We start from the raw sequence: 25,955 nt of genomic DNA on the forward strand, positions 1-25,955 counted from the left end.
TAAAATGCAGTGTGATGCTTCCCAGGAGGCAACATCTGTGGGTCAGGTAGGGTGGCACGCTGCTCCCCTCACCAGGGAAGACACAGAGCTCCACAACGATGGCCTTGCCAAGGCACATGCCTCTCTGTGGACAGCCACCTGTCCAGGGAGGTGAGGTCCTGAAAACTGGGCTGGGCTTGGCAGGACACTATACTGTGTGATACAAAGAACATTGCTGGGGGTCTGAGAGCTGGGCTTGCCTCTAGCTAGCTGAGTGGTTGTGTGATCCTGGTCAAGTCATTTCCCCTCTCTGGGCCTCAGTTTCCATGTTTTTAAGATGTGTAGGAGGTTGGGGGTGGGTAGGGATATATTGGGAGTATGGGATTAACAGACGCACACTACCATATATAAAATAGATAAACAACACGATTTACTGTAGAGCACAGGGAGCTATATTCACTATCCTGTAATAAACTATAATGGAAAAGCATCGAAAAAAGTATACAAATATATACATACGAATATATGTCTAACCAAATCACTTTGCTGTAAACTGAAACTAACACAATTTTATAAATCAACTATACTTCAATTTTTTTAAATGTGCAGTAGGTTGTAAGATCTCCCTCCAGGTTGATTGAGGTGGTGCAGCGGGAGTGTGGGCTTCAGGGCTGGCAAACCCTGATGATGGGTCCCCTTACTAGCTGGTGTGATTCTAGGCTCGCTGAGCTTCAAGTTTCTTATCTGTAAACTGGAATCGTAATCGTATTCACCACATTGATGAGTAACTAAGAAGAAGCATTGAAGTACTTAATTCAAGTCTGACACTCACTCAGTGTCCAATAAAATGTTCCAAGGAAACTAAGAATAAAGGTCTGTCAAAATTATAATTCAAAAATATACATGCACCGCTATGTTCATAGCAGCACTATTTACAATAGCCAAGATACAGAAACAACCTAAACGTCCATTGACAGATGAATGGATAAAGAAGATGTGGTACGTATATATAATGGAATGTTACTCGGCCATAAAAAAGAATGAAATAATGCCATTTGCAGCAACATGCATGGACCTAGAGATTATCGTACTAGGTGAAGTCCGAAAGAGAAAGACAAATACCATATGATATCACTTATATGTGGAATCTGAAATATGACACAAATGAACTTATTTACAAAACAGAAACAGATTCACAGACATAGAATACAGACTTGTAGTTGCCAAGGAGTAAGGGAGGTGTGGAGGAGGGATAGAGTGGGAGTTTGGGGTTAGCAGATGTAAGCTATTACCTATAGAAAGGATAAACAACAAGGTCCTACTGCATAGCACAGGGAACTATTTTCAATACCCTGTGATAAACCATAATGGAAAAGAATATAAAAAAGAATGTAGGGGCTTCCCTGGTGGCGCAGTGGTTGAGAGTCCGCCTGCCGATGCAGGGGACACGGGTTCGTGCCCTGGTCCGGGAAGATCCCACATGCCGCGGAGCGGCTCGGCCCGTGAGCCATGGCCGCTGAGCCTGCGCGTCCGGAGCCTGTGCTCCACAACGGGAGAGGCCGCAACAGTGAGAGGCCCACGTACCACAAAAAAAAAAAGGAACCTCAAAGGGTGGAGTTCTGAGCCCTGTCAGCCCTGCCCTGGTTCCTCCATGCTCAGGCCTGCGGCTCTGTGTGGGCCCTGTACTGGGCCCTGCTAGATTGTGTTGGCTGCTCTGGCTTGAGCTAGAAGTCAGGAGCCCTGGGTGCTCAGCCTGCATCTCCCTGGCCACCTGAAATTTCGGGAACCAACACATTCCCTGTGAGCCCTAGTCACCAGCTGTCGTCATGCTGGACAAATCCTGGTGTCTGAGCCAACTCACTCATGGGGCAGAGCAGCTGTTGCCAGGTTGCATTATTCTGGGGAGCTCTAGGAAGGCGAACTTGGTCCAAAGACTACATATCTCCCATTCCCCAGCCACCCCCAAATCTCTACCTGCTACCACCTTGATAGAGTTCTTCTTTCAAATACCTATGGAGGGTGATAACATTTAAGGCTTTGTTAGTCGTTAAAACATTAGTGTGAATTAGCTTATCACATAAGTAAAATGGACATCAAGTAAGTCTCAAGGATTATAGGAGAACAAGTAATATTGATGAGAGGTGGGGGGCATGAACAAGAGGCTGGATGAACAGGCTCATGCGAGCATTGGGTAATGCCCGGAAGCATCTCACGGAGGCACTGGGTAGAAGAAAAGGCAGTTATCAACATTAATGGAGCACCTACTATGCGTCAGGCATGCTACCAGGCAAAAGCCCCAAGAAAAACGCATTAATAACGTAGTCAATGCTGCCCACATTTCCCCTTGATGAGCATAGCTGCAGGGTGATTGTAAATTAAGAAACCGGAATCTCCACTCCCACCTCCCACCCCGCCACATCTCAGTCACTGCAGGTCCCAGAGGCCTTTCCCAGGGCGAGCTCCTCACAGGGCTAAGCGGAGCATCTGCTCTAAGGATACAGATGTGTCACACAGCCAGCTTTCAGTTGCAAACCCATGGGCATCTGTTCCAAGGCTGCAGGGAAAACTGGCTAGGTTAAACATTTTCAAAGAAGTACATCGGTTTCCAGTATGGCACCTTCCTGAGGGATTTTCATGTGTCATTTTAACTGTAGATGTTTGTAGTGGCTGACTCTGAAACGCAGCCCCTAGGTGACATGAGGCCCTGATATACCGAATTCAGAAGTCCAATGATCCCAGACAAATGGCAGGTAATACACACACCCACTGTCCATTAAACCCATTTACGACTGCCGGGTCAGTGCTGTGCCAGGTGGGAGCCCACACACACTTGGTCCCCTGCACCGAGCATACTTTGGACTCCCTGGCTCTTGTTTCCTGGTATCAGGAAGCCCCTGACCTTCCTCCTCCCCTGAGTAGCTGAGCCCTGCCCCTCTGTGGGACGTAAGGATGCAGAGAACACTGCTGGCAGCACCTGAGCTTCAGTGGGAAGTCCGTGGCGGCCCAGTTATCCTCCCAGCTGGGCCATCCTGTCTTCTGGGCCAGCCTTGCGGGCTCACTCAGCTCCGCCCTCCACAAAGCTGTTAGTGTGATTCTCCCAAGACACAAATCTGTCTATGGCACTCCCACGGCCTCAGGATATCCTTAGCCCGGAATCACAGTGGTAGCAGAAATAATAACAGCTCTAACAATAACGACAGGGTTATAGCTAACGTGGAGTGAGCTCCGCTCATCGCGTGCCCAGCATGCTGCCCCAAGTGCAGGTGCGGTCTCTTATTCAGTTCCCACAACAGCTGGGAGGGCAGGCGGCAGAGAAGGGGGCGGAGAGTCGGAAAGGTGAGGTCACTGGTCACAGTCACAAGGCTAGCAAGCCAGGCCGCCACCGGGCATCAGGTTCAGGTTCTGCTGACTTTCAGAACCCGTGTTCTCAACTGCTATACCATTTGGCCTAAACGAATGGTTGGAAAAAAGCGTGGGGAGTGCCAAGTGACTCATACTCTTTCTCGTGGGGTCAGGACCTGAACTTTCCCCGTCACAGCTCTGATCGCACTGCAACCCGATTGTCTGTCAATGTGTTGGGTCTGAGCTCCTCCAGAGCACAGAGCACAGAGACTGTGTGATTCACATTTACTTCGCCGGCGCCCAGCAGGGGTCTTGGCGCCCGATTGGTGCTCAATAAATGGCTGACAGGGTAACGGATGGACGAGCGCGTGAATGAATCCATCGATCCGGATCAAACCCTGGCCTCCTCCAGGACCCTTGTCTGCTTATCGAAACCCCCAGGGTAATCTCATTTCTCTAAATTCCTCCAGCACTTTTTTCTTGTATAATAGTTAATTGCACTCTGTCCTCCCACATGCAATACTTTTGTCTGTAAGTTACTGATGCCTCTGCAAGCCGACCATAAGCAACACGGGCAAGGATGGCATTTAACCCTTCTTTTCCCGAGTCACCTAGCTCGGGCTGAGCACCTAGCTCTGGGTAAGTACGACAAGTAGTTCATTCTGACCCAGGAGCAGAAAACAGAACGTGAGGACGCCCACCCTGGGAGGAATGACCCTTTGTTCTTTCTGTCCCCATCCCCTGCAGGAGCCTCCTCTGGCATCATCGACCTCTTGCCGTCCCCCAGCGCCGCCGCCAACTGGACCGCAGGACTGCTAGTGGACAGCAGCGAGATGATCTTCAAGTTCGACGGCAGGCAGGGTGCCAAGATTCCTGACGGGGTTGTACCCAAGAACCTGACGGATCAGTTCACTGTCACCATGTGGATGAAGCACGGCCCCAGCCCTGGCGTGAGAGCTGAGAAGGAAACCATCCTCTGCAACTCAGATAAAACCGGTGAGTCTTGCGTCCAGCCCTCCTGGCGTCTGCCCCCTCTGTCCCAGCTGGTCCAGCACGGCCACGGCCACCAAGGGTGTGAGAGAAAAGCGGGAGTGTGACAGGGGCCCTGGGAAAATATTCTGGTCTCTGTTTTTCTGGCTGATGATTTCCTCGCCTTGGGGTAGAGCAGGACCAGGAAAGAGAGGCAGGGTACAGACACAAATAGCCAAAAAGCTGGGATTCGTGGTTTTCAGACCGGGTTCTTCAGAGCCCCAGCGTCCCCAGAAGGAACTTAGGGCTGCTACATGAGGTGGGGGTGGGGCTTCAAGCAAAGCAGCTCCACCTTCACTGTGTTATATCAATATATAGACAGATTTCCAGAAGTTTATTTTCAATGGAAGGGTCCTGCTAATTTACAACAGCACTTTGAAAATCACTGCTGTGCACGATCGTGATAGCTAAGCTTTGCTCGGCATTTTTCATCTCGCGGAGCCTGTGTAAGGCAGCTCACAGCTTGGTGGTTAAAAACACTCCACCACCGTGGGCTTCCCTGGTGGCGCAGTGGTTGGGAGTCCGCCTGCCGATGCAGGGGACACGGGTTCATGCCCCGGTCCGGGAGGATCCCACGTGCCGCGGAGCGGCTGGGCCCGTGAGCCATGGCCGCTGAGCCTGCGCGTCCGGAGCCTGTGCTCCGCAACGGGAGAGGCCACAGCAGTGAGAGACCCGCGTACCGCAAAAAAACCCAAAACAAACAAAAAACACTCTACCACTTATTGGCTGTGTGATCTCGGGCAAGTGGGTTAACCTCTCTATGCCTCACTTTCTCAGTCTATAAAATGGGCATTATAGTATTATCTACCTCATGGGGTTTTTATCAGCATTAAATGACAATGTATGTATAGTGCAATAGAACAGTACCTGACGCCCCGGAAGTCTAATCTGTGTTAGCTCTTCCTATTCTAAACAGTGCCTCACATCTCTACAAACAATTTTACGAAAGCATTATTGTGTTTCCTGTTTTAAGGATAAGGAAACATCCCTGAGACTTTAAGTAACTTGTCCCAAGTTATTCAGCTGGTAAGTATCAGGACTGGAATGTAAGCTTAGATCCAGCTAACTCCATCGCTATGCTCTGGTCACCACACCCCACATGCAAACACACACACCCCACATGCAAACACACACACACCACATGCAAACACACACACCCCACATGCAAACACACACACACACACCACACCCCACATGCAAACACACACACACACCACCCCACATGCAAACACACACACACACACACACACCACCCCACATGCAAACACACACACCCCACACCACACCCCACATGCAAACACACACACACCACACACACACACACACACCACCCCACATGCAAACACACACACACACACACCACACCCCACATGCAAACACACACACACACCACACCACACCCCACAAGCAAACACACACACACACACACACACCACCCCACAAGCAAACACACACACACACCACCCCACATGCAAACACACACACACCACATGCAAACACACACACACCACACCACACCCCACATGCAAACACACACACACACACACACACCACCCCACATGCAAACACACACACACACACACCACACCCCACAAGCAAACACACACACACACACACACACCACCCCACATGCAAACACACACACACACACCACACCCCACAAGCAAACACACACACACACACACACACCACCCCACATGCAAACACACACACACACACACCACACCCCACATGCAAACACACACACACACACACACCACCCCACATGCAAACACACACACACCACACCACACCCCACATGCAAACACACACACACACACACACACACCACCCCACATGCAAACACACACACACACACCACACCCCACAAGCAAACACACACACACACCACCCCACATGCAAACACACACACACCACATACAAACACACACACACACACCACACCACACCCCACATGCAAACACACACACACCACATGCAAACACACACACACCACACCACACCCCACATGCAAACACACACACACACACACACACCACCCCACATGCAAACACACACACACACACCACACCCCACAAGCAAACACACACACACACCACACCCCACAAGCAAACACACACACACACACACACCACCCCACATGCAAACACACACACACACCACCCCACATGCAAACACACACACACCACATACAAACACACACACACACACCACACCACACCCCACATGCAAACACACACACACACACACCACACCCCACAAGCAAACACACACACACACCACCCCACATGCAAACACACACACACCACATACAAACACACACACACACACCACACCACACCCCACATGCAAACACACACACACACACACACACCACCCCACATGCAAACACACACACACACACCACACCCCACAAGCAAACACACACACACACACACACACACACACACCACCCCACATGCAAACACACACACACCACATACAAACACACACACACACACCACACCACACCCCACATGCAAACACACACACACACACACACACAAATACTCTGATATCTTATGAAAATGTTATGTTTATCTTAAATTATAAGTCCACCTTTTCCCATTTCAAATGCTCCTCTTGTTAAAATACCCCAAATAAATAACTACTCTACACTACAGTAGATAGTGCAGTGAGAAGACAGGATAGAAGAACGGCTGACCGTTCAGCTTTGCTGCTCACAACAGTCAAAGTTCTCATGGCAGCTTTTCCACTACTTGAGGAAAACCGAGGAGTTGCTAATCTCACTGAGCCTTAGTTTCCCCATATGTAGAATGGGGAAAAAAAACATGAAATAAGGTATGAAATCTCTTAGCAGCTCCAGATAAAAAATCTGTGCTCGACTAATTAACCTGATGTTGTTATTGTCATAATCATTATTATTTCTAGTTTTATTCCACATTATACAACTACCAGGACCCCACATTTCCTGTTTCAATCAATATTTGTGGTAAAAGCCAATGTATTTTCTGAATATAGAAACGGAAACAGGGGGAGTTGCCCAGCTTTTCCCAGTCATATGGTGAATCTGTGTCAGAGCCAGTGCCCAGGATTTGTTTTCCTGGTCCTTCGTACAGGAAGGACTCTGCAGACCCGCTTAAGGTGGCACTGAGGTTTGGGACTGGGTCCAGAGCTCAGCCCAGGACCCCATCTGTGGCCCCATCTTCGCAGTGTCTGGTGGGCTGTCCCCACCACGATCCAGAGCCGGCATCAAGGAGACAATGGCTTAGGAGTATACAGATGTATGCAAAGTAGCCCTGGCTGGGGTTAGCACCCACACACATATAGTCCTTTCTGAAATGTATCAAATACCCCTGGGGGGCAGGCCTGACAAAGACCTCTGGCTTACACAGGAGGAGATTAGAATATGAAAGGTTGAGAAACCGGCCGAGGATAACACAACTGATGATGAAAGGAACAGACTTGGCCCTAGCTCCTCTGGCCCGCGTTTCAGGTCCACGCTCCTAGACCAGCGGCTCTCAACCCTGCTCTGCGCTAGAATAACCTGGCGACCTTGTAAAAGTACCCAGATGCCAGGGTCCTGCCCCAGCTCAGGAAGTCAGAGTCTGGGCGATTCTTTTGTGCAGCCATGGCTGAAAACCCTGCATTAGATGATGGTGCCTCACTTTCATCAGAGCAGCACCCCGAACAGGCATGTCAGCCCCTCCAACCCTCAGGTTCTGGCGCTGCTCAGCTTTGGGCTCAGTATAAAGTAACCCTTTGCAGATCAGTTCAACGCTGGCACAAGAAAAGAGGCGGAAGATTTTCCTCTAATTTCTCTGCCTTAAAAAAATACCTCGGGCTTCCCTGGTGGCGCAGTGGTTGAGAGTCCGCCTGCCGAGCCAGGGGTCGCGGGTTCGTGCCCCGGTCCGGGAGGATCCCACGTGCCGCGGAGCAGCTGGGCCCGTGGGCCATGGCCGCTGAGCCTGCGCGTCCGGAGCCTGTGCTCCGCCACGGGAGAGGCCACAACGGTGAGAGGCCCGCGTACCGCCAAAAAAAAAAAAAAAAAACCTACAGATATCTCCTTGCCCTAAATAAAAAATTATCAGGAACAAATGAAAACTCGATTAGAGCTTTTATATGTTAGAAAAATGTCCAAGTTATAAAAGCTACACATGTTTATAATGGGCAGCCTAAAAAACACAGAAGAGTATAAAAGAATACAAAAGTCACCTAAAATTCTAATACTTGGAGGGATTTTCTGTTAACAGTTGGTATATTTCACTACCAAATGAGATCTTATTTTTACTTCTATGTATATGTAGAATGTTATTACAGTTTTCCATCTATTTTTATAATACATGTGATACCATTATGTTATGTTTCTCTTAAATAACATTACATATATCCAGATCATTTCTCTACGTGATAAAATGTTCTTTAAAAATAAGAATAACATGACAGTCTTCTGTCATTAGGCTCTATTGTACTTCATTTAATTGGCTCCCTTTTGTTAGACATTTAGATTGTCTCCTTTTAAATGCAAATAAAACAATGCTGTAATAGGCATTCTTGTAATATGTAATAAGCATTCTTGTATATACCTGTATGGATGCTTCTCATTATTTCCTGACCAGAAGCTGAATTACTGAGTCCAAGAATATAAATGTCAGGAAGGCTATCGACGTAAATTACCAAGTCGCCCTTAGTGAAAATTGCACTCGTTTCTGTCTTGCCCACTAATTAGAACTTACCAATGCTGGCCTATCATGAAGTAATTTATTAATAGTTGGATAGCAGAACTGATTAGTCGCCAAGGGCTAATTGCAGTTTTCAGAAGGAAAGAAAACCACTCTCACCGCCAACAAGAAGCATCTCGATGACTAACACCCTTTCATCAGTTTTTCCTCCTGCCATTGTCCAGCAACCCCAGATGGGGCTGGGGAATAAGGTTGCTTAGCTTTGCTCAGACATTCAGGGACTCAAGGTACTTCAATTATTTTCGCTGCCCTTTTCAACCACAGAACAGAAAGTTAGAGTAGAGGGTTGAACACAGAAAGGTTTTATTAGCTAGACCAGAAAGTGGTGTGTCTCACTTCTACTCACACTTTCTGGGCCAGAATTTGTTCCCAAGGCTCCACCTAACCGTGGGAGAAGCAGTGATACGAGTTAAGCTACGTGTCTAGGAGCAAAGGAAACAAGGTTATCTGAATACCCAGCAATGGCTCTACCGCAAGGATACTGCATGAGGCACTGGTGCCCGCTCCAACACCATCTTTGTTGGCCCTTTTCTTTCCATTCCTGGTGTGAGCAGTTTCTTTCCTGCCCTGTCTTAGAAGCTTCTCTCCCAACACACATCTGCTCCTTCTGTAGGACCCCTTCTTCCTGGCATGGAGCTCTCTTGCTAACTCTGAGTTTCATCTGGATGATACGTGCCACCCGTAGTGCTAGCTACTTTCATACAGGGCTTTCCAAGACAGAGGGGCCAACCTGGTCCAGCAATCACCAGATGACAGAGGCAGAGGTGCCAGCCTGCTAGAGAGTGCTGGGGTGGTCCCCCAGCCTGCTGGGAAAGAAACACTCCCACACTTCCAGAGATGCCCAGAGAACAGCTCAGAGAGACCGAGGTTGTCTGAGGTAGAGAGGAGGTGGGAATCTCACTCCCAGCTGCCTGTTGGCTGAGCTGCAAATACTTGTACATCTGCTCCAGGCTGGTATTGGAGCAGAGCCCAGGAGAGCTCTGGGGAAGTTTGACTCGTGTCCCAGGAGTCTAGGGTACATGAAAGCTGGACTTGACTCTTGCCCAGGGGGTGTGAAAGCAAGAGGCTGATGGGGGCTGCCTCAGCAGTGGGGTGAGAAGAGGGGGGCAGCGGGGGAGGGGCGGCCCTACTACAGTTTGGTGGAACACAGATGTTTCTGTTCTAGTCATGGGAACCAAGTGGGCAACCAGAAATGGTCACAGCTACAGCCAAGAGGTCTGCATGCCAGGAAGAGGGGATCCATCAAGAGGAGGAGATGTGGGCGGGAGGCAGAAGTGACCAAGGGAGGGCAGGAGCTGAGAGGAATCATGAAAGGTATCAATCATGGAAACATCACTTACACCAGGAATGGAGAGGTAAGTGCCAAGAAAGGTGGGATTGAAGCTGGCACTAATGTCCCAGGAAGGGCTGCCTCACTTATCAGATCAATTCCTATGTAAAGATTATAACAGGCCCTTTCTTATGGGTTTGGGGGGTGGGGAAAGGAGGGCTAAAAACATATTTCACCGGGGCCCAAACCCACTTCCGTGGCCGTGGGGGGATCTCTGCAGAGCCTCTCCAAAACCCAGCCAGTGCACTCATGAAGCAGCCCATATGTAGACACCCACGTGACAGAGGACACTGGACATCCCTGGGAAAATGAGAAACTTCACTGCTTCTTTAAAGAGACTCCACTTCTTTCCTTCTTAGCTGCTTTCCCTTGCCCCTGACCATGACTGGACCTGGAGGAGGTTCAGGGAGTGAAGGAAGAATAAAAGAACACACCTTCCTCATCCTTTCCCCACTGGCGGCCACCAAGCCACGGGGCGAGGCTGACTAGCGAAGATCTTTTAACTGATGAGACACTGGTGTTTGATCTGGAGAGAACCCTTACAGACTATTTTAATATCTGAAAGTGACCAGAATACATTAGGATCTGCCAGAGACGTGGGCAAAGAAATGGAGGGGAGTTGCCAGGGAGAACACTGAAGGACAGGCAAAGAAGTGAAGCTGATTTCTGAGTGTATCATATTACCAGCACAGTGAAGAGCCAGTTACCCTGGTGTGGGTGGTGACCCCAGGGACACAGCTAACGGAGGGCGGGGGAGGGAGGAACCTCTGGAGGGAGGCCAGGAGTTACTCCCGTGAGGTCTGTTCTTTCATTCTTCTTCCACCTCTTCACCACAACCTCTCCTGACTCCAAATGAAGCTAAGGGGGAGAAGTCTGCTTTCTATATCTTTCTGATAGTTATCAGCAGAAACTATAGGAAATCAGCTTAAGCAATAGTGAGGGAAACAAGAAGTATTTAGTAAAATCCCTATAACCAGACCTGGGTGTTTCATCAACACAGAGGTGGAGTGGTCACCCGAACATTGGCCTTGGCCAAACCTACAACACTTGACAACTAAACATTCTCCTTCCTTCCATCCTTTGGTTGCATCCTGAAGAACGGTAACGCTTTTGTGAAAACAGCATCTGACACTATTTTGTTATGTCATCATGGTCACGAGGCAGTGTCATAGTCCTTGTAATAACTAACAGTCATTGAGCATCTGTTCTGGGCAGATGCTTTACACACATTTCCTCATTGTATCAGTTAAGATGCTTTCGGTTACAAGGAACAGGAAATACAGATCAAACCGATATCAGATGATTAAAAATCAAAATAATAACGGGAATGTAGGGTTCTTGTAACTAACAGAGCTAAACAGCTTCAGGTAAAGTGTGATCAAGGTGCTGGGTCCTTTTCTCTGCAATTTTTCAGATCTGCTGCCGTATGTCTATCAATTTCATGTTAGCAAATATGGCTGCAGCAGCTCCAAGCTTCCCACTTATATACTGCAACTTCTACAGAGAGGTGGTGGTCTCTTCTATTTGCTTCCTGCTAAGAGATAGAGAGTTCTTTCCCAGAACTACTCAGAACAGCTCCAGAATCACCGGCCTGACTTGAGTCACTTTCGTGACAGAAGCCCCACGGCCAGGAGAATGGGCTGCGCTACTGAACTCGGGCCTGGGTCCTGAAGCACTCGCTGTGGCAGGGGGCTTTTCATGAGCTTATTTGGCTGAAACCAACTGAAAGCCCATGCCTAGAAGTGGGACTGGGGTTGATTCCTCCCACTCATACCTCCACGGGCAAGGTTTCTAGAGGGTGTGCAAGAATCAATCACAATATCCTATTCTCATGATACACCAGGATAGCCCAGCATCCCTGTCATGATACAATGAAGGAAATCGAGCCTCTAAGAGGCTGACTAACTTTCTCAGCATCATCTAGAGACACAGCTCCACCCCAAGTCTCTCTGAATCTAGGGCCCATGCTCTTTCTGCGGTATCTGGTCACCTGCTCATTAGCCCAGTATTTATGAAACATGTGCATCATGTTAGATTTCTGTGTGTGCTACTATGTGTGAGTCCTCTGAGTACTGGTCGAAGAACAGCTCCTCACCTTCCCAGGGCTGTTATCTTGTGACTATAGGACATCATGGCTGGGACCCATGGTGTGATTTTTTTTTTTTTTTAAGCGGGAAAGGAAGTTTTTTTATCAGGGGAGAGAATAGTCCCATCTGTTGTCTGTGTATGGGGAAAGAAGTATTTATTCATTGCTTTGGAAATTCAGGGAACTATGTCTAACGCTGGGAAATCAATGTCCCCTCCTCCCAGCAACTAAAAGTGAGGCAGCTTTCCTTCACTGCACACAGATTAGGCAGAAAAGGAGACATGCTCTGTGGTTGCTGTTGGCAAGCCTGGTGAAATAAAATAAAAGCCCAGAACTCTGGGAGAATCCAACTATGTTAAAGGAACCCAGAGTGGCTGATGTGATTGTCAGAGAGGCCCTTTGACCCTCCCAGAAGTATATGTAAAAAAAACAAAAAGAGCTTGTGAACCTACGTAATTTTATCCAGGACCTGATGCAACATCTGAGTATAAGTTAGGTTGGTATTTAAAGCCCGAATGGCTTCTCAGCAGAAGTTTTGCTGTGAGCTTTCTTGAATCTTCCTCTTTCATTTCAGAGAGCTCCACTATGTGTGTTCTAGAACTTTATTAGACCCGGTTGTAAAAGAGAAAAGTGGAATGCCTGTTTCTTTGTTTTCTGAGGTGTGCTAAGTGATGGAGTGGAGATCAGCACAGGGAATCTGGAACCCCTCAAATCCTCTTTCTGCTTTTCAGAAATGAACCGGCACCACTACGCCCTGTACGTGCACAACTGCCGCCTTGTCTTCCTCTTGCGCAAGGATTTCGACCAGGCAGACACCTTCCGCCCCGCGGAGTTCCACTGGAAGCCGGACCAGGTATGGCGCTCACAGCGCGTTTGCGCCCTGCTCAGCCGCGTGCGGGGATGGTTGGTTAGTCCAGGGATGGTGGCAGTGGGTAGGCATCTCACGGTTCTGGTCACTTGCTGATTTGGGGGAAAATCAACTCTGGGAAACACACAGCATCTTAAAGTCGGGATGGCAACTGCAGCCTTAAAGACCAGTCGGAGGTGGGGAGGGCCACACTTCCCGGCTAGAACCCGCACCCGGTAGGAGCCAGCGTGCATCTTGTCGACTTTCTCTGCGCGGAGGTCCTGGGAAGCTGATCCTCTCCATCCCCAGGCCCAGTTTCTGATCTTTGTTAGCGCATATTGATGTCATAAATGCTCCGTGTCTCCTCTTTGATGCTCTCTTTGGGAGATGGTGCAGCCTCGCTTTTGGTGACACAGGTTGAGAACAGGGACCTGAGGACTTTGAAGTCATCAGTGACACAGTGCCCTGTGAGCAGTTCATGTTCTTTTCTGAAGTGGGAAAATCTCTGCCTCACTCCAGGGCCTTCTGACTTGTGATCACAAGGGCCGCTGTGTCGTATTTGTCAATGACAAATGAAGTGTCTGGTTGGAATCAAAAGCTTTGAAGTGTCTGTTTCGGAGGGCTGTGCAGCGCTGAGATTGCGGAGGTGGCACTTCTCCGGGCGGCCGTGCCGCTGAAGAAGTGTCAGTGCAGCAAGCCTGGAGTTGGCCTTTGCTTAGATTTGAAGGTGGGGGGCATGCATTTTTGTTCAATGGTTTTACATTGTCAGAAGGGAGGGTGGCAGTCAGCAGGGAAGAGGGTCATCGAATGGATGCTGCTTAATGAAGCAGATGAAATGATGCTCATTCTACTGTATCTCGTTGTTGCTTTCTTTCTGCCCAACCCATATTCTGGGAGCTTCTGGGGCCCCCAGACTTCTTTTCTCCCTCCAAACCCCCCTGTGGGTGCCACCTGCCTCATCTTGTCTAGGGTTGAACGTTTCATAATCCTTTCCCTTCTCTTTCCCAATTACCCGTGTCTACCCCACCCTCTCCCTTTTCTACTTAAGCCTCAGACCCCGAGTGGGGCTGATCTCAGAGTGTGTCACTGGGAAGAATGCCAGAAGGAACTCATTTCCACCAAGATGAGTATGATTGCTACCCCCCTTCCTCCATACAGAAGTACTGACATATGCTCTTTAAAAGAGAGATTCATTAACCTCAGAGAATGTCTCAATGGTGGAACATCAGGCAGCGTGACAAGGTCAAGGATGCCAGGTTGATGCAAAAGATGTTTGAGAGAGCCCTGTGGCAACTGCCTAGTCCATTCTCAGTAAATCCCATCCTGCTGTACCCCAGGGTTTTGGAAATATGGCATCTGGACTAATATATGTTCCTCTGAATTAGGAATTCTGGGTCTTGCAGAAATTATGCTATCTTGACATTGTTTATTTGACTTCCCGGCAGCCTCTCAACTAACTTCTAAAATGCCATTTGGCTTCTATGGGATGTTTTTATACATACGTAATACGAATTGAGATAAATTAAAACAAATTCCATATCATGAGGGGTTTTAATAAAAAAAAAAAACATTGCTATACTGGCTGAGATCATTATAGATGCCCTGCAGCATTTCCTAAGATGGGATTGAGAAGCACTGATACAGGCAAATGAAGTCACAGGGTTTGGAATTTAAAATAGGTGAGGAACGAATTCTGGTTCTATAGATAAAAAATATAGTGAATTTAGGAATTCTGAAATCTGTTCCCAGAGTGGTGAATTGAAGGAGGGGCTAAGAGTCACTGAATACCTTCCAAACTACTCTGATCTCATTTATTACCATTCATGGGTGCCCGCTCTGTGCTAGGCACGCTGCATGAGTGGCTTATTCTCATCTCTACCCCAGTCCTGCCAGGTGGATAATATGAGGCAGGAGACCACGGTCCAGTAACTTGCCCAAGGTCACACAGCAAACCATGGTTAGGACCTGCTTTTTCCGTATGTTAGGCTGCCTCTTTGGTACACTTGCTAATTAAAATTTTAAATGTTTTTATTTTTTAATTTAAAATTAATTTAGAGATGGGAATTATGCAAAGTGCAAAATGTTTATAGTCTTGATGAAACCCTATGAAACTGTCAAATCTTCACTTTGTTCAAGCTCCATCTTCCTTGTCTTAGCTTGGGCTGCCACAACCAAATACCACAGCCTGGGTGGCTTAAACAATTCTAGAGGCTGGGAAGTCCAAGATCAAGGTGCCAGCCAATTCCATTCCCCCCCACTCCCCGTGAGGGCCCTCTTCCTGGCTGTAGACAGCAGCCTTCTCACTGTGTCCTCACATGGTGGAGAGAGCTTGGGTACATTTCCTTCTTCTTAAAAGGTATGAGCCCTATTGAATTAGGGCCCCATCCTTATGACCTCATTTAACCTTCATTACCTCCTAATGAAGGTTAAGCCCTTTCTCCAAATATAGCTATGTTTGGGGGTTAGTGCTTCAACATATGAATTTTGCAGGGACATAATTCAGTCTATAGTATTCTTCTACTAAAGAAATTAATATTAAAAAATGTAAAGGCTGCCTATTGATGACCAGAAGCCCCAGCTCACTTGGACAGCTGCTCATGCCCTGAAAGGAGCCACAGTAGGTGGGATATAGGAAACCTCCACCAAACTCATGCTAGCAATCCAATGGTATATACAGACAAGCCCAGCTTTCTCTGTTCCCTATTTAACTCCCTAGGTAGACAGAAACTTACCAGAAGTTCCTTGGAAGTAAATCACTTGATGCCCAAACTGTGTATACCTGATAGAGTATCCTCCCTCAGGAAGCCATCCCAGGTCACCCTGTGAGTAGTTTGCCTCTCCTCTGTGCTCCCCAGACTCTATGCTTCCCAGACTCCCCAGTACTTACTCTATCCTAGTGACCCATTTGTCCTTCCTCTCTGCTCACTTGGTGCTGAGATCCTGGTGGGCAGGACTCTGTCTTACTCTCTCCAGATTCTCAGTGCAAATTGTAGCCCTGAGCACACAGTTGGTGCCCAGTAAAAGTTGGCATAATGATGAAGGGATACTGAGATCAAAAGAAAGGAGAAATGGAGTGAGGGAGGGAGAGAGGGAAGAAGAAAAGGAAAATTGAGATCTTTTAAAACCTCCTGGTGATTAATTGATTGTTTGATCCATTTTTATGGAACACTTTAAAATTCTAAAATTTTGGCATTTTTACTCTCTGGGTCTCAAACGTTCAGCTTTGATCTTGATAATATATTATTTCAAAGATTGCCGGGGACCAGCCCCAGCAGAACAGGTTTCTCCCAAAGGGGAGACGGAGTCGGCGTGGACAGAACGCAAGACACCTCAGAGGATGCAAGGATCTGCCAATTTATTGTTACAATTCCGAAGCTTTTTATACTGTGAGGCAATCTCACTTTCAATCTTAACATTCTAGTTCTCATACCAAAGCCACAAAATAAAGGTACACAACAGTAAAACCAAAGGTCATTTACATCAAAAGATTATATCAGCAGGTTAGGCAGGTTTTATGATCAGGTAATCCTCTTATCTCCTGTGGTCTCTTTCATCCCCTGTGGTTAGGTATATCTTGGTCACATCTAGGTCTGGAATTCTGTTTGCGGTTTCTTCACCTTTCTTAAAAGCAGATGTTCTTGTATTTGCACATTCTATTCAATCAGGCCATTAATCAAGGTACAAACTTAAGTACATTCTTCTCTTAACAATTACAAACCCAAAACTTAAGCACATTCTTCTCTTAACAATTACAAACCCAAAACTTAAGTACATTCTTCTCTTAACAATTACAAACCCAAAACTTAAGTACATTCTTCTCTTAACAATTATAAACCCAAAACTTAAGTACATTCTTCTCTTAACAATTACAAACCCAAAACTTAAGTACATTCTTCTCTTAACAATTACAAACCCAAAACTTAAGCATATTCTTCTCTTAACAATTACAAACCCATACAGTAATAAAAATTCTCTCCCACAGGCTTTACACGTTCACCGTTATCCTTCAGACATCGCACATTTTTCCTTATAATTATTTGGGAGGCTTTGGGGGTGGACATTCTACCTTAAACCTATTAGCAAATTCCTTTGCAAAATACTTACAATATATAATTTGTCCTTTATAAGCATTTCTGCACAAAGAGCAATGTAACTTGTATAAGCTTGCCATGTAGCCTACTTCATCCAGCTTTGAATACACCCAACGTAGCATAAATCCTCCTCGCCACCTTACCCAAATATTTCCCAGCATATCTACTACTCCCCAGGGGGGCCATAGTTCATCTAGCTTTTCTTCTAACGTAAGCTCTTGCCATACAAATGCTCCTGTTGTGTTTCCCTGCACCCAATGTCCTGGCCTGGGAGTGGGGATTTCGGGTGTAGTCATTGGGGGAGCCGGAGTCTTTTTTGGTTTTACCCTAAGTTGGGGTCTTTCCTTAAACCCTCCGTCGGCACTGGGGATATTTCCTAACATTAATAGTAATCCTATAAAAATCACTTTAAGCAAAACCAGGGGAAAACAAGGGGAACCACACAGAGGAGAGCTTTGCTTCTCCATATTTGTACCTGATAGTACCAGCTTTGCTAGGCACTATGGGTCTCGTCCGTGCTGAGACTCAAAGGCACTTCTTATGCGGCTCCCGACATCTCCCCCTTTTTTATTTTTTTTAAAAAGGCAGTATGCAATTCCACTTTGGTTCTATGTATACTCTGAAGAGCAGCTTGTATTAATCGGATGATGACTAGAAAAGAAATAAGAAGTAAAATTATAACTACTCCGGCAGCCCCATAATTTATTAAAATATGCATAAATGAATTACCATTAAAATAACTTTGTAAATTTTGTAAAAATTCTGCAGCAGCCTTAGAGGGATTCATATCATATTGTGAGGCTGCAATATCATGAATCTGTTTATGCAAATGTTCCAAATCAATTCCCAAATCACTAGAATTCCATACATTTAAAATATGCATTTGAATTTTTTCCCAGGAATACTCAGAATGATTTACTTTTAAGGGAGTGACACATATCCAGGAGTATTTTTTATGGCAAGTTAAGGATAAGCGAATTTTTAAAGCAGTAAGTTCTTGACCAATATGTAAAACTGCTTCCTCAAGGGCATCAACCTTAGTTTCTAATTTTCTATCTATAGCTTCTTGAGTAGCTAAAGCCAAGGATATATTTTTTGATAAATCATTAGCATATTGTGCTGTCTGTACCTCTTTCACTAAGGCATACGTTGCAACAGTAAAAGAGCTCAATATTCCTATCAATGCGGAAATCCCCAAAATTAAAGTAGCCACAAATCTTTTTGGCCTCATAAGTTCTCTAACCTGTTTTATAATTTCAGCTCCTGTATCTGTATACCATGGTTCTGATAAAGATACTGGCAACATAATATAAGCTGGTCTTTTTAATAACATAATTGTTTTTATATTCATATTGGAGTTCACACAGGTTGTTAATGCACATTCATCACAAGTTATAAAAAACCTTCCATTGTTTTTTATAATTTGTAATTTTTCAGTTTTATTAGTCAATAATATGGAATATGGAGAAGTCACACAAGCCTGGATAAAATACTTATTCTCTTGAACATTAGGCCTTCTTAATATAATTGAACTTGTAGCTAAGGGCAATCTCCATAATTGTGGTTGAAAGGAAGTCTCATTGTTATTAGTAAATGTATATATAGGTGCTACCCATCCATGACTGTTCCATCTATTTACTTTTATTTGTGAGGGAATCATAGATTCATTCCAAGCATAATTTGCAGCATATTTTAGATATTGCCGGTAATTACTTTCAGGGGTATTAATACTCCAATCTGATACATAATACTTAGTTCCAGGAATATTAATATGAATTTCTTTATTATTCATACAGTATATCCAATAAGGATATCCACCACCATCATCAATCCATTTCCATTCCTCTGTTGCCTTACTTAAAGCATTATCACAATCTGGGTATCTTTGAGGATGTTTTGTGCTAACAAATTGTACTTTATTATCTACCTTATTTTGTCCCATAAATCTTCCTAATAACACCCATAAGTTTCTTTTAACATTATTATCCTCTTTAGGAGAATCAGTTAAAAAGGCTGAATTTACTATCGGTAAACATCCATTTTTTACACGATCTGATTTTCCTAACCTCTCAGAATTTAAAAAGAAACAAATCGGAGGAAAATCCGATTGTCCCTTAAAAGAAAAATTATTATTTATAACAAATTGTTCGTAGCCTTGTACATCATGAACACCATCAGTTAGTTCAGGAAATGAGGAAGTTACCGGAATAATAGCATCTTTCCATGTACAAGCATGTAGTATAGGAAAATCAGGAAAATAAGCCCAGTACGTATCGTTAGCATTCACCTGTACTGATAAAAGACTTAACATGGCCACAAAAAAGTTAGCGGTAGTCAAAGGTATTTTTTGAGTGTTTACAGCATTTTCAGCATCCTGGCAAAGCCTTTTTATAGTTCCCCATGTTACCCGTTGCGCATCTAAAGTAGAAGCAGCATATCTCCTCTTTTTTCCCCGGCGTTGGGTCCCAAGAAGCTTAGGCTCTAAATGCTCAGGAGAAGTTTGAGTCTCTCTATGACATGTGGACTTAAGTGATAATTGCTGCAGCGGGGGAACCAGCGTTTCTGTCATTGAGTCCTTCGGTTTCTCTTTCTCTGACATTTCGGGTGTCAGACTCATTTCCTGACAGACGCTTCGGTAAATTCCTTACCACCGGATGTCTAATTAAACGATCTGGTATCCAGATGGGTGAGTCAAAGGTCTGTGGAAAAACACAAGCATATCCTCTACCATTGGTTAGTAGTATGTCTGGTCCATTCCATTTTCCAGTTAACACATCTTTCCAAAGAACCATTGGCTTTGGTTTATCGTTATTAGCCTCCCAATGTATCATCATTGGAGTTTTTCCTTCATTATTCATATTTATATAATTGATTACAAATAAAGAATGATTTACAATATGATGAGGAGAAAAATATTTTAAATCTCCATTTTGTAATTTATAAATCATATTTTTTAATACCTGATTAGTTCTTTCTACAATTGCCTGTCCTTATGGATTATAAGGAATTCCAGTATTATGAATAATGCCAAACCTCTGGCACAATTGTTAAAAGGATTTTATAATTTCTTTTTGTATTTTATTAAAAGGTGGGGGCGGTGGAGGAGGCCCCTTTATGTTAGTCACTCCTTTTCCTAACTTTTTAGATTGAGAAGAAGAATTTTGAGAGGCTAATGGGGGAAGCCCCAACGCCCTAAAACTTCTTGACTGTGGTTTAGTTAAATTTTCTTCTTGTACAGGGAAAGCCCCAAGATCATACTTTCTTCTCTCATAATCATAAGCTGCTGCATCTAAATCATCTTGATCAGCAGGTGTTAATTCTTCATCATGGGTTGAATTTTTTAACAAAATAGGCTTAGATTTACCTTTTGACTTATTTACCTCCTCCTCTGAGTCATTATCATTAAGGCTACAGTCTTTTAAAGCTGCAGCCAAAACCTCAGTTTCTTTTGATATTTTTGGGGAATTTAACGGAGTTTTTTCATCTATTACTTCTGTTGGATATTTATATGGGTTTTTTTGATCTTCAGGTAAGGGGGCAATACTTTTTCTTATTAAATTCCACAAAGTAAAAGTATCTACAGGGACCTTTTCTGGCCCAAAATGATTATAATAAACCTGCAAAGTTTGTCCTACCTTTTGCCAGGTTTCTATATTAACCGTTCCTTGTTCTGGAAACCAAGGACATTGTTCCTGTACAAACTGAAAAAACTGAGTTAATTGCTTATTAGTTACCTTAATTCCTCTTCCATTTATCATATGTTTAACTATATCTACAAACAAGAGCCTCTCCTTGGACTCAGCGTGTCCCATTTTGACACCGATTACTCACCTCTCTTGCCAGTCCTTCTCTAACTGGGGGTCTGCAGCACCCTATGGTGAGACTCCTATCCGTCTGAAAAATATATATATACACTTACCCCTTCAGGTCCCTGTTCGGGCGCCACTTGCCGGGGACCAGCCCCAGCAGAACAGGTTTCTCCCAAAGGGGAGACGGAGTCGGCGTGGACAGAACGCAAGACACCTCAGAGGATGCAAGGATCTGCCAATTTATTGTTACAATTCCGAAGCTTTTTATACTGTGAGGCAATCTCACTTTCAATCTTAACATTCTAGTTCTCATACCAAAGCCACAAAATAAAGGTACACAACAGTAAAACCAAAGGTCATTTACATCAAAAGATTATATCAGCAGGTTAGGCAGGTTTTATGATCAGGTAATCCTCTTATCTCCTGTGGTCTCTTTCATCCCCTGTGGTTAGGTATATCTTGGTCACATCTAGGTCTGGAATTCTGTTTGCGGTTTCTTCACCTTTCTTAAAAGCAGATGTTCTTGTATTTGCACATTCTATTCAATCAGGCCATTAATCAAGGTACAAACTTAAGTACATTCTTCTCTTAACAATTACAAACCCAAAACTTAAGCACATTCTTCTCTTAACAATTACAAACCCAAAACTTAAGTACATTCTTCTCTTAACAATTACAAACCCAAAACTTAAGTACATTCTTCTCTTAACAATTACAAACCCAAAACTTAAGTACATTCTTCTCTTAACAATTACAAACCCAAAACTTAAGTACATTCTTCTCTTAACAATTACAAACCCAAAACTTAAGTACATTCTTCTCTTAACAATTACAAACCCAAAACTTAAGTACATTCTTCTCTTAACAATTACAAACCCAAAACTTAAGCATATTCTTCTCTTAACAATTACAAACCCATACAGTAATAAAAATTCTCTCCCACAGGCTTTACACGTTCACCGTTATCCTTCAGACATCGCACATTTTTCCTTATAATTATTTGGGAGGCTTTGGGGGTGGACATTCTACCTTAAACCTATTAGCAAATTCCTTTGCAAAATACTTACAATATATAATTTGTCCTTTATAAGCATTTCTGCACAAAGAGCAATGTAACTTGTATAAGCTTGCCATGTAGCCTACTTCATCCAGCTTTGAATACACCCAACGTAGCATAAATCCTCCTCGCCACCTTACCCAAATATTTCCCAGCATATCTACTACTCCCCAGGGGGGCCATAGTTCATCTAGCTTTTCTTCTAACGTAAGCTCTTGCCATACAAATGCTCCTGTTGTGTTTCCCTGCACCCAATGTCCTGGCCTGGGAGTGGGGATTTCGGGTGTAGTCATTGGGGGAGCCGGAGTCTTTTTTGGTTTTACCCTAAGTTGGGGTCTTTCCTTAAACCCTCCGTCGGCACTGGGGATATTTCCTAACATTAATAGTAATCCTATAAAAATCACTTTAAGCAAAACCAGGGGAAAACAAGGGGAACCACACAGAGGAGAGCTTTGCTTCTCCATATTTGTACCTGATAGTACCAGCTTTGCTAGGCACTATGGGTCTCGTCCGTGCTGAGACTCAAAGGCACTTCTTATGCGGCTCCCGACAAAAGATCTCACTGACTTTACCACCAGTGGCTCTGTAACTATTACAAAACTTCCTGGCCTTGGCCAGAAAGAGCTCAAGCCAGTCTAATGTATTGTGTGTATTCAAATTCCTGGCCCACCTTAGGGATTCCAAAGCATAATAAATGTTCTACTGCCCGATGGGACCTCATTTATTCTGAGCATAAACTGTGTGCCAGGCTGCAGCTAAACTAAAGCCTCTGCTCTCTGGAAGTATCCATGATAATGGGGCAAACAAACACATAAACAGACAGTGTACAATCCTATGTACAGTCCTATGTGATGTGTGCTGGGACAGAAGGCAGGGGGCCAGGTAGGGGGAGTCTGTGGGAGCCCATTCCAGGGGCACCTGCAACTGGGAAGGGTGGGAGGGCTCAGAGGTATGGAGCCAGGTAGCTGGCAAGGAATGACTAGGAGGGCCATCTTCAGGGGACTGTAAGCTTTCTGTGTGTCAGGGCACAAGGATGGGGTGGAAGGGGAAGGTGTTGACAGTGTTATGGAACCTGGACTTGGGTCCTCTCTCCTGCATGCAGTAAAGAGTAAAATCTCCTGACACAGGTTATGGTGAAGGCAAGCACAGGGTTTATTGCAGGGTGCCAAGCAAGGAGAATGGGCAGCTCATGCTCAAAAGACCCGAACCCCTTGATGGCTTTCAGGGAAGAGTTTTTAAAGGCAGTGTGAGGGAGGGGCCCTCAGCGTACATGATCAGCTTGTGCACAATTCTCAGATTGGTTGGCATCAAGGTGAAGTTTCAAGCATCACCAATCTTCTGCTTTCAACCAGTCTGGGGTCTACGTGCTCTTGGTCAGCAGTTTTCATCTGGTGGGTCTGGTGACTCTGCTATGTGGGTGGTTTATAGTCTCAACTATTACCAGTTTCCTGGCCCAACAGCTCTTCTTTGTTTCTACATCTTCACATTCCTAATCATTAACTCTTTTAAGGCAGTCTAATGTTTTGTGTGTTTTTAAATTCCTGGCCCACCTTAGGGATTCTTTTAAGACTCAGGGGAGGCCTGGGAGACTAAAGCAAAAGCCTTTTACTTCAAAAGACAGGGACACAGGGGCTTGGGTACAGTTTCAACAGGTGTTAGGACCCTAGTTTGGAGGAGCAGGTGGGAATTAAATGCCAAGAGGCTTTTTATATCATGTTATTGAGTTGGTAATTTATCCCCAAAGAATGGACCACAATCAAAGCATTTTGTTATTCAATAGAAGACTAAGAATTTGAGGGATGCAAATGTGAGGAATGCTCGTATGATGTTCATAAAATGTATCACATTTAAGCAAATGTAACTCAGGCCAGGCCATTCAGTGGGGCCAGTAGCAGGGGTTGTGATAGAATCAGGGTCTTCCACTTCTCTTTCCACAGCCAGGAGATCAATCACATGACAGATGCTACTTGTCAGCATGGAAACCAGGGCGTGATAGGTGGGTGGGCTTCCACATAGCTCTTCAGGTGTGTGCCCAGGGAGTGTGGTAGTTGTCATAAAGGAGCTGAGTGCTTCCAAAAAGCCCACCCCTTTGCCCTACACCTCAGAAGGCCTTTGCCAGGGTATATGGACTGCCAAGTAAATCCATTGCCAAGCAACCCCAAGAAATGCCCTGGCAATCCAGTGTACCTCTTGAAAAGGGATCATAACGATGAGGAGACTGTCATTTTAATGGGATTTTTACTTATGATCTGCTAATGCAAATCCCTCAAGCCTGCAGTTAGTCATGTGCAAACCCAGACAAGAGCAGAGGAGAAGGCCCAGCTGCCAGCCCACATGGGAAAGGTTTATTAATTTGCAGCCCCTCCTGGCTTTCATGTTATTTGGATATGGTAGACTCAGCATCACGAATTCTAATGATCTTCCCTTTGGACTTGCTGGTGCTGAGAAGGAGACCCACGGATAATTTTACAGCCTGTTCACCTATTGGAAGACACAGCTTGAGTGACAGCCTTAACGGACCAATAAGAGGACAGGTGCCCCAGGCTCAGACAAGGGAAAAAGATGCATCTCTGAAAAATCGCAAGTAGCACAGGAAGGGGAAGTGAGATACATTCTGTTGGCCATTGCCTTCTCTGTGCCAGAACTTGTTAACAGGCACTGGGGGAGAGAAGAAGGATATGAATGACCCTGTCCTGGGAGCCTACAGCCCTGCCCAGATTATACCCAGTTTGAGAGACCCTGGAGAGCATTCTCCTGCAAGAGTCCCAAATAATCATGGACAGGAGGAGCAGTCAAAGTAAGTATGGATGCCTGGCTGGGTGAATGTAGGTCCTCATTCAGACTCAACCACCACACAGCTCCAGGCCACACAAGAATCCAGGCCTGGTGCAGTTCCAGTCGTTCAGAAGTGAGAAATCAGATTTCTACAGAAAATCTTCCAATTTTTAATATTTTCTCATTTAAAAACATATCATCAGACCAAACAAATGTTCTGTGGTATACCTTTATACTCTGGTCACTGATAAAAACAAAAACAAAAAAACAACAACCAAAAAACCCCACTATCATTTGGACACAGGAAAACCACACCATAACATGACTATCTGAGAAGTTTAAACCTTCTTTAATGAGACCCACTTGTCCTTTCTAAGCGCTTCCTGTCCTAGTCCCTTGCCCCACCCTTCATGAAGAATGCTGGATTCCCAGTATCAGGGGGAGTAGGGGGCATGTCTGGTCCCCAGTGGCCCCACACCACACCCAAAGAAAAGGGGCCAGAGTGAGTGGGGCAGGGTCCCTTAGACCCAGGTGATCCTCTTTCCTCCCACATAAAGGAGAGAATACGTCACAGGCCCAAATTCCCCCAGAAACAAATGACAGAGCCAGGATTTGAGCCAAATACTCACATTTGTCAGGCCAACGCCTTTGCCCATCAGGTCCATTCTACTTGCAAAGGCATCTAAAGCCCCTGGAAGAAGCAAAATCCTTTATTCTTGGTGAGAAAAGAGTGTTAGAATGATGTAGAATCAGCTTATTTGCATCTGCTCTTACAGCCAAAATGGGAGTCAAATGAGTGAGTTCAATCATTATTATAGCCAAGTGCCAAGGAGTTAATTGGAGAATGGTCAGTCCAGTCCAGACCAGT

General features: G+C 45.3%; 1 protein-coding gene across 1 annotated transcript in view; it reads left to right on the forward strand.

Annotated features, from left to right (window-relative positions):
• Positions 1–25,955, forward strand: part of CLSTN2 (calsyntenin 2) — a 564,000-nt gene that overhangs the window by 449,616 nt on the left and 88,429 nt on the right. Inside the window, exons 7-8 of the mRNA XM_065875795.1 lie at positions 4,069–4,317; positions 13,240–13,361. Coding sequence (XP_065731867.1) covers positions 4,069–4,317; positions 13,240–13,361 — 371 coding nt within the window. The remainder of the gene's footprint in view (positions 1–4,068; positions 4,318–13,239; positions 13,362–25,955) is intronic.

The sequence above is a fragment of the Phocoena phocoena genome, chromosome 4, assembly GCF_963924675.1.
Source record: "Phocoena phocoena chromosome 4, mPhoPho1.1, whole genome shotgun sequence".
NCBI classification, from domain to species: domain Eukaryota; kingdom Metazoa; phylum Chordata; class Mammalia; order Artiodactyla; family Phocoenidae; genus Phocoena; species Phocoena phocoena.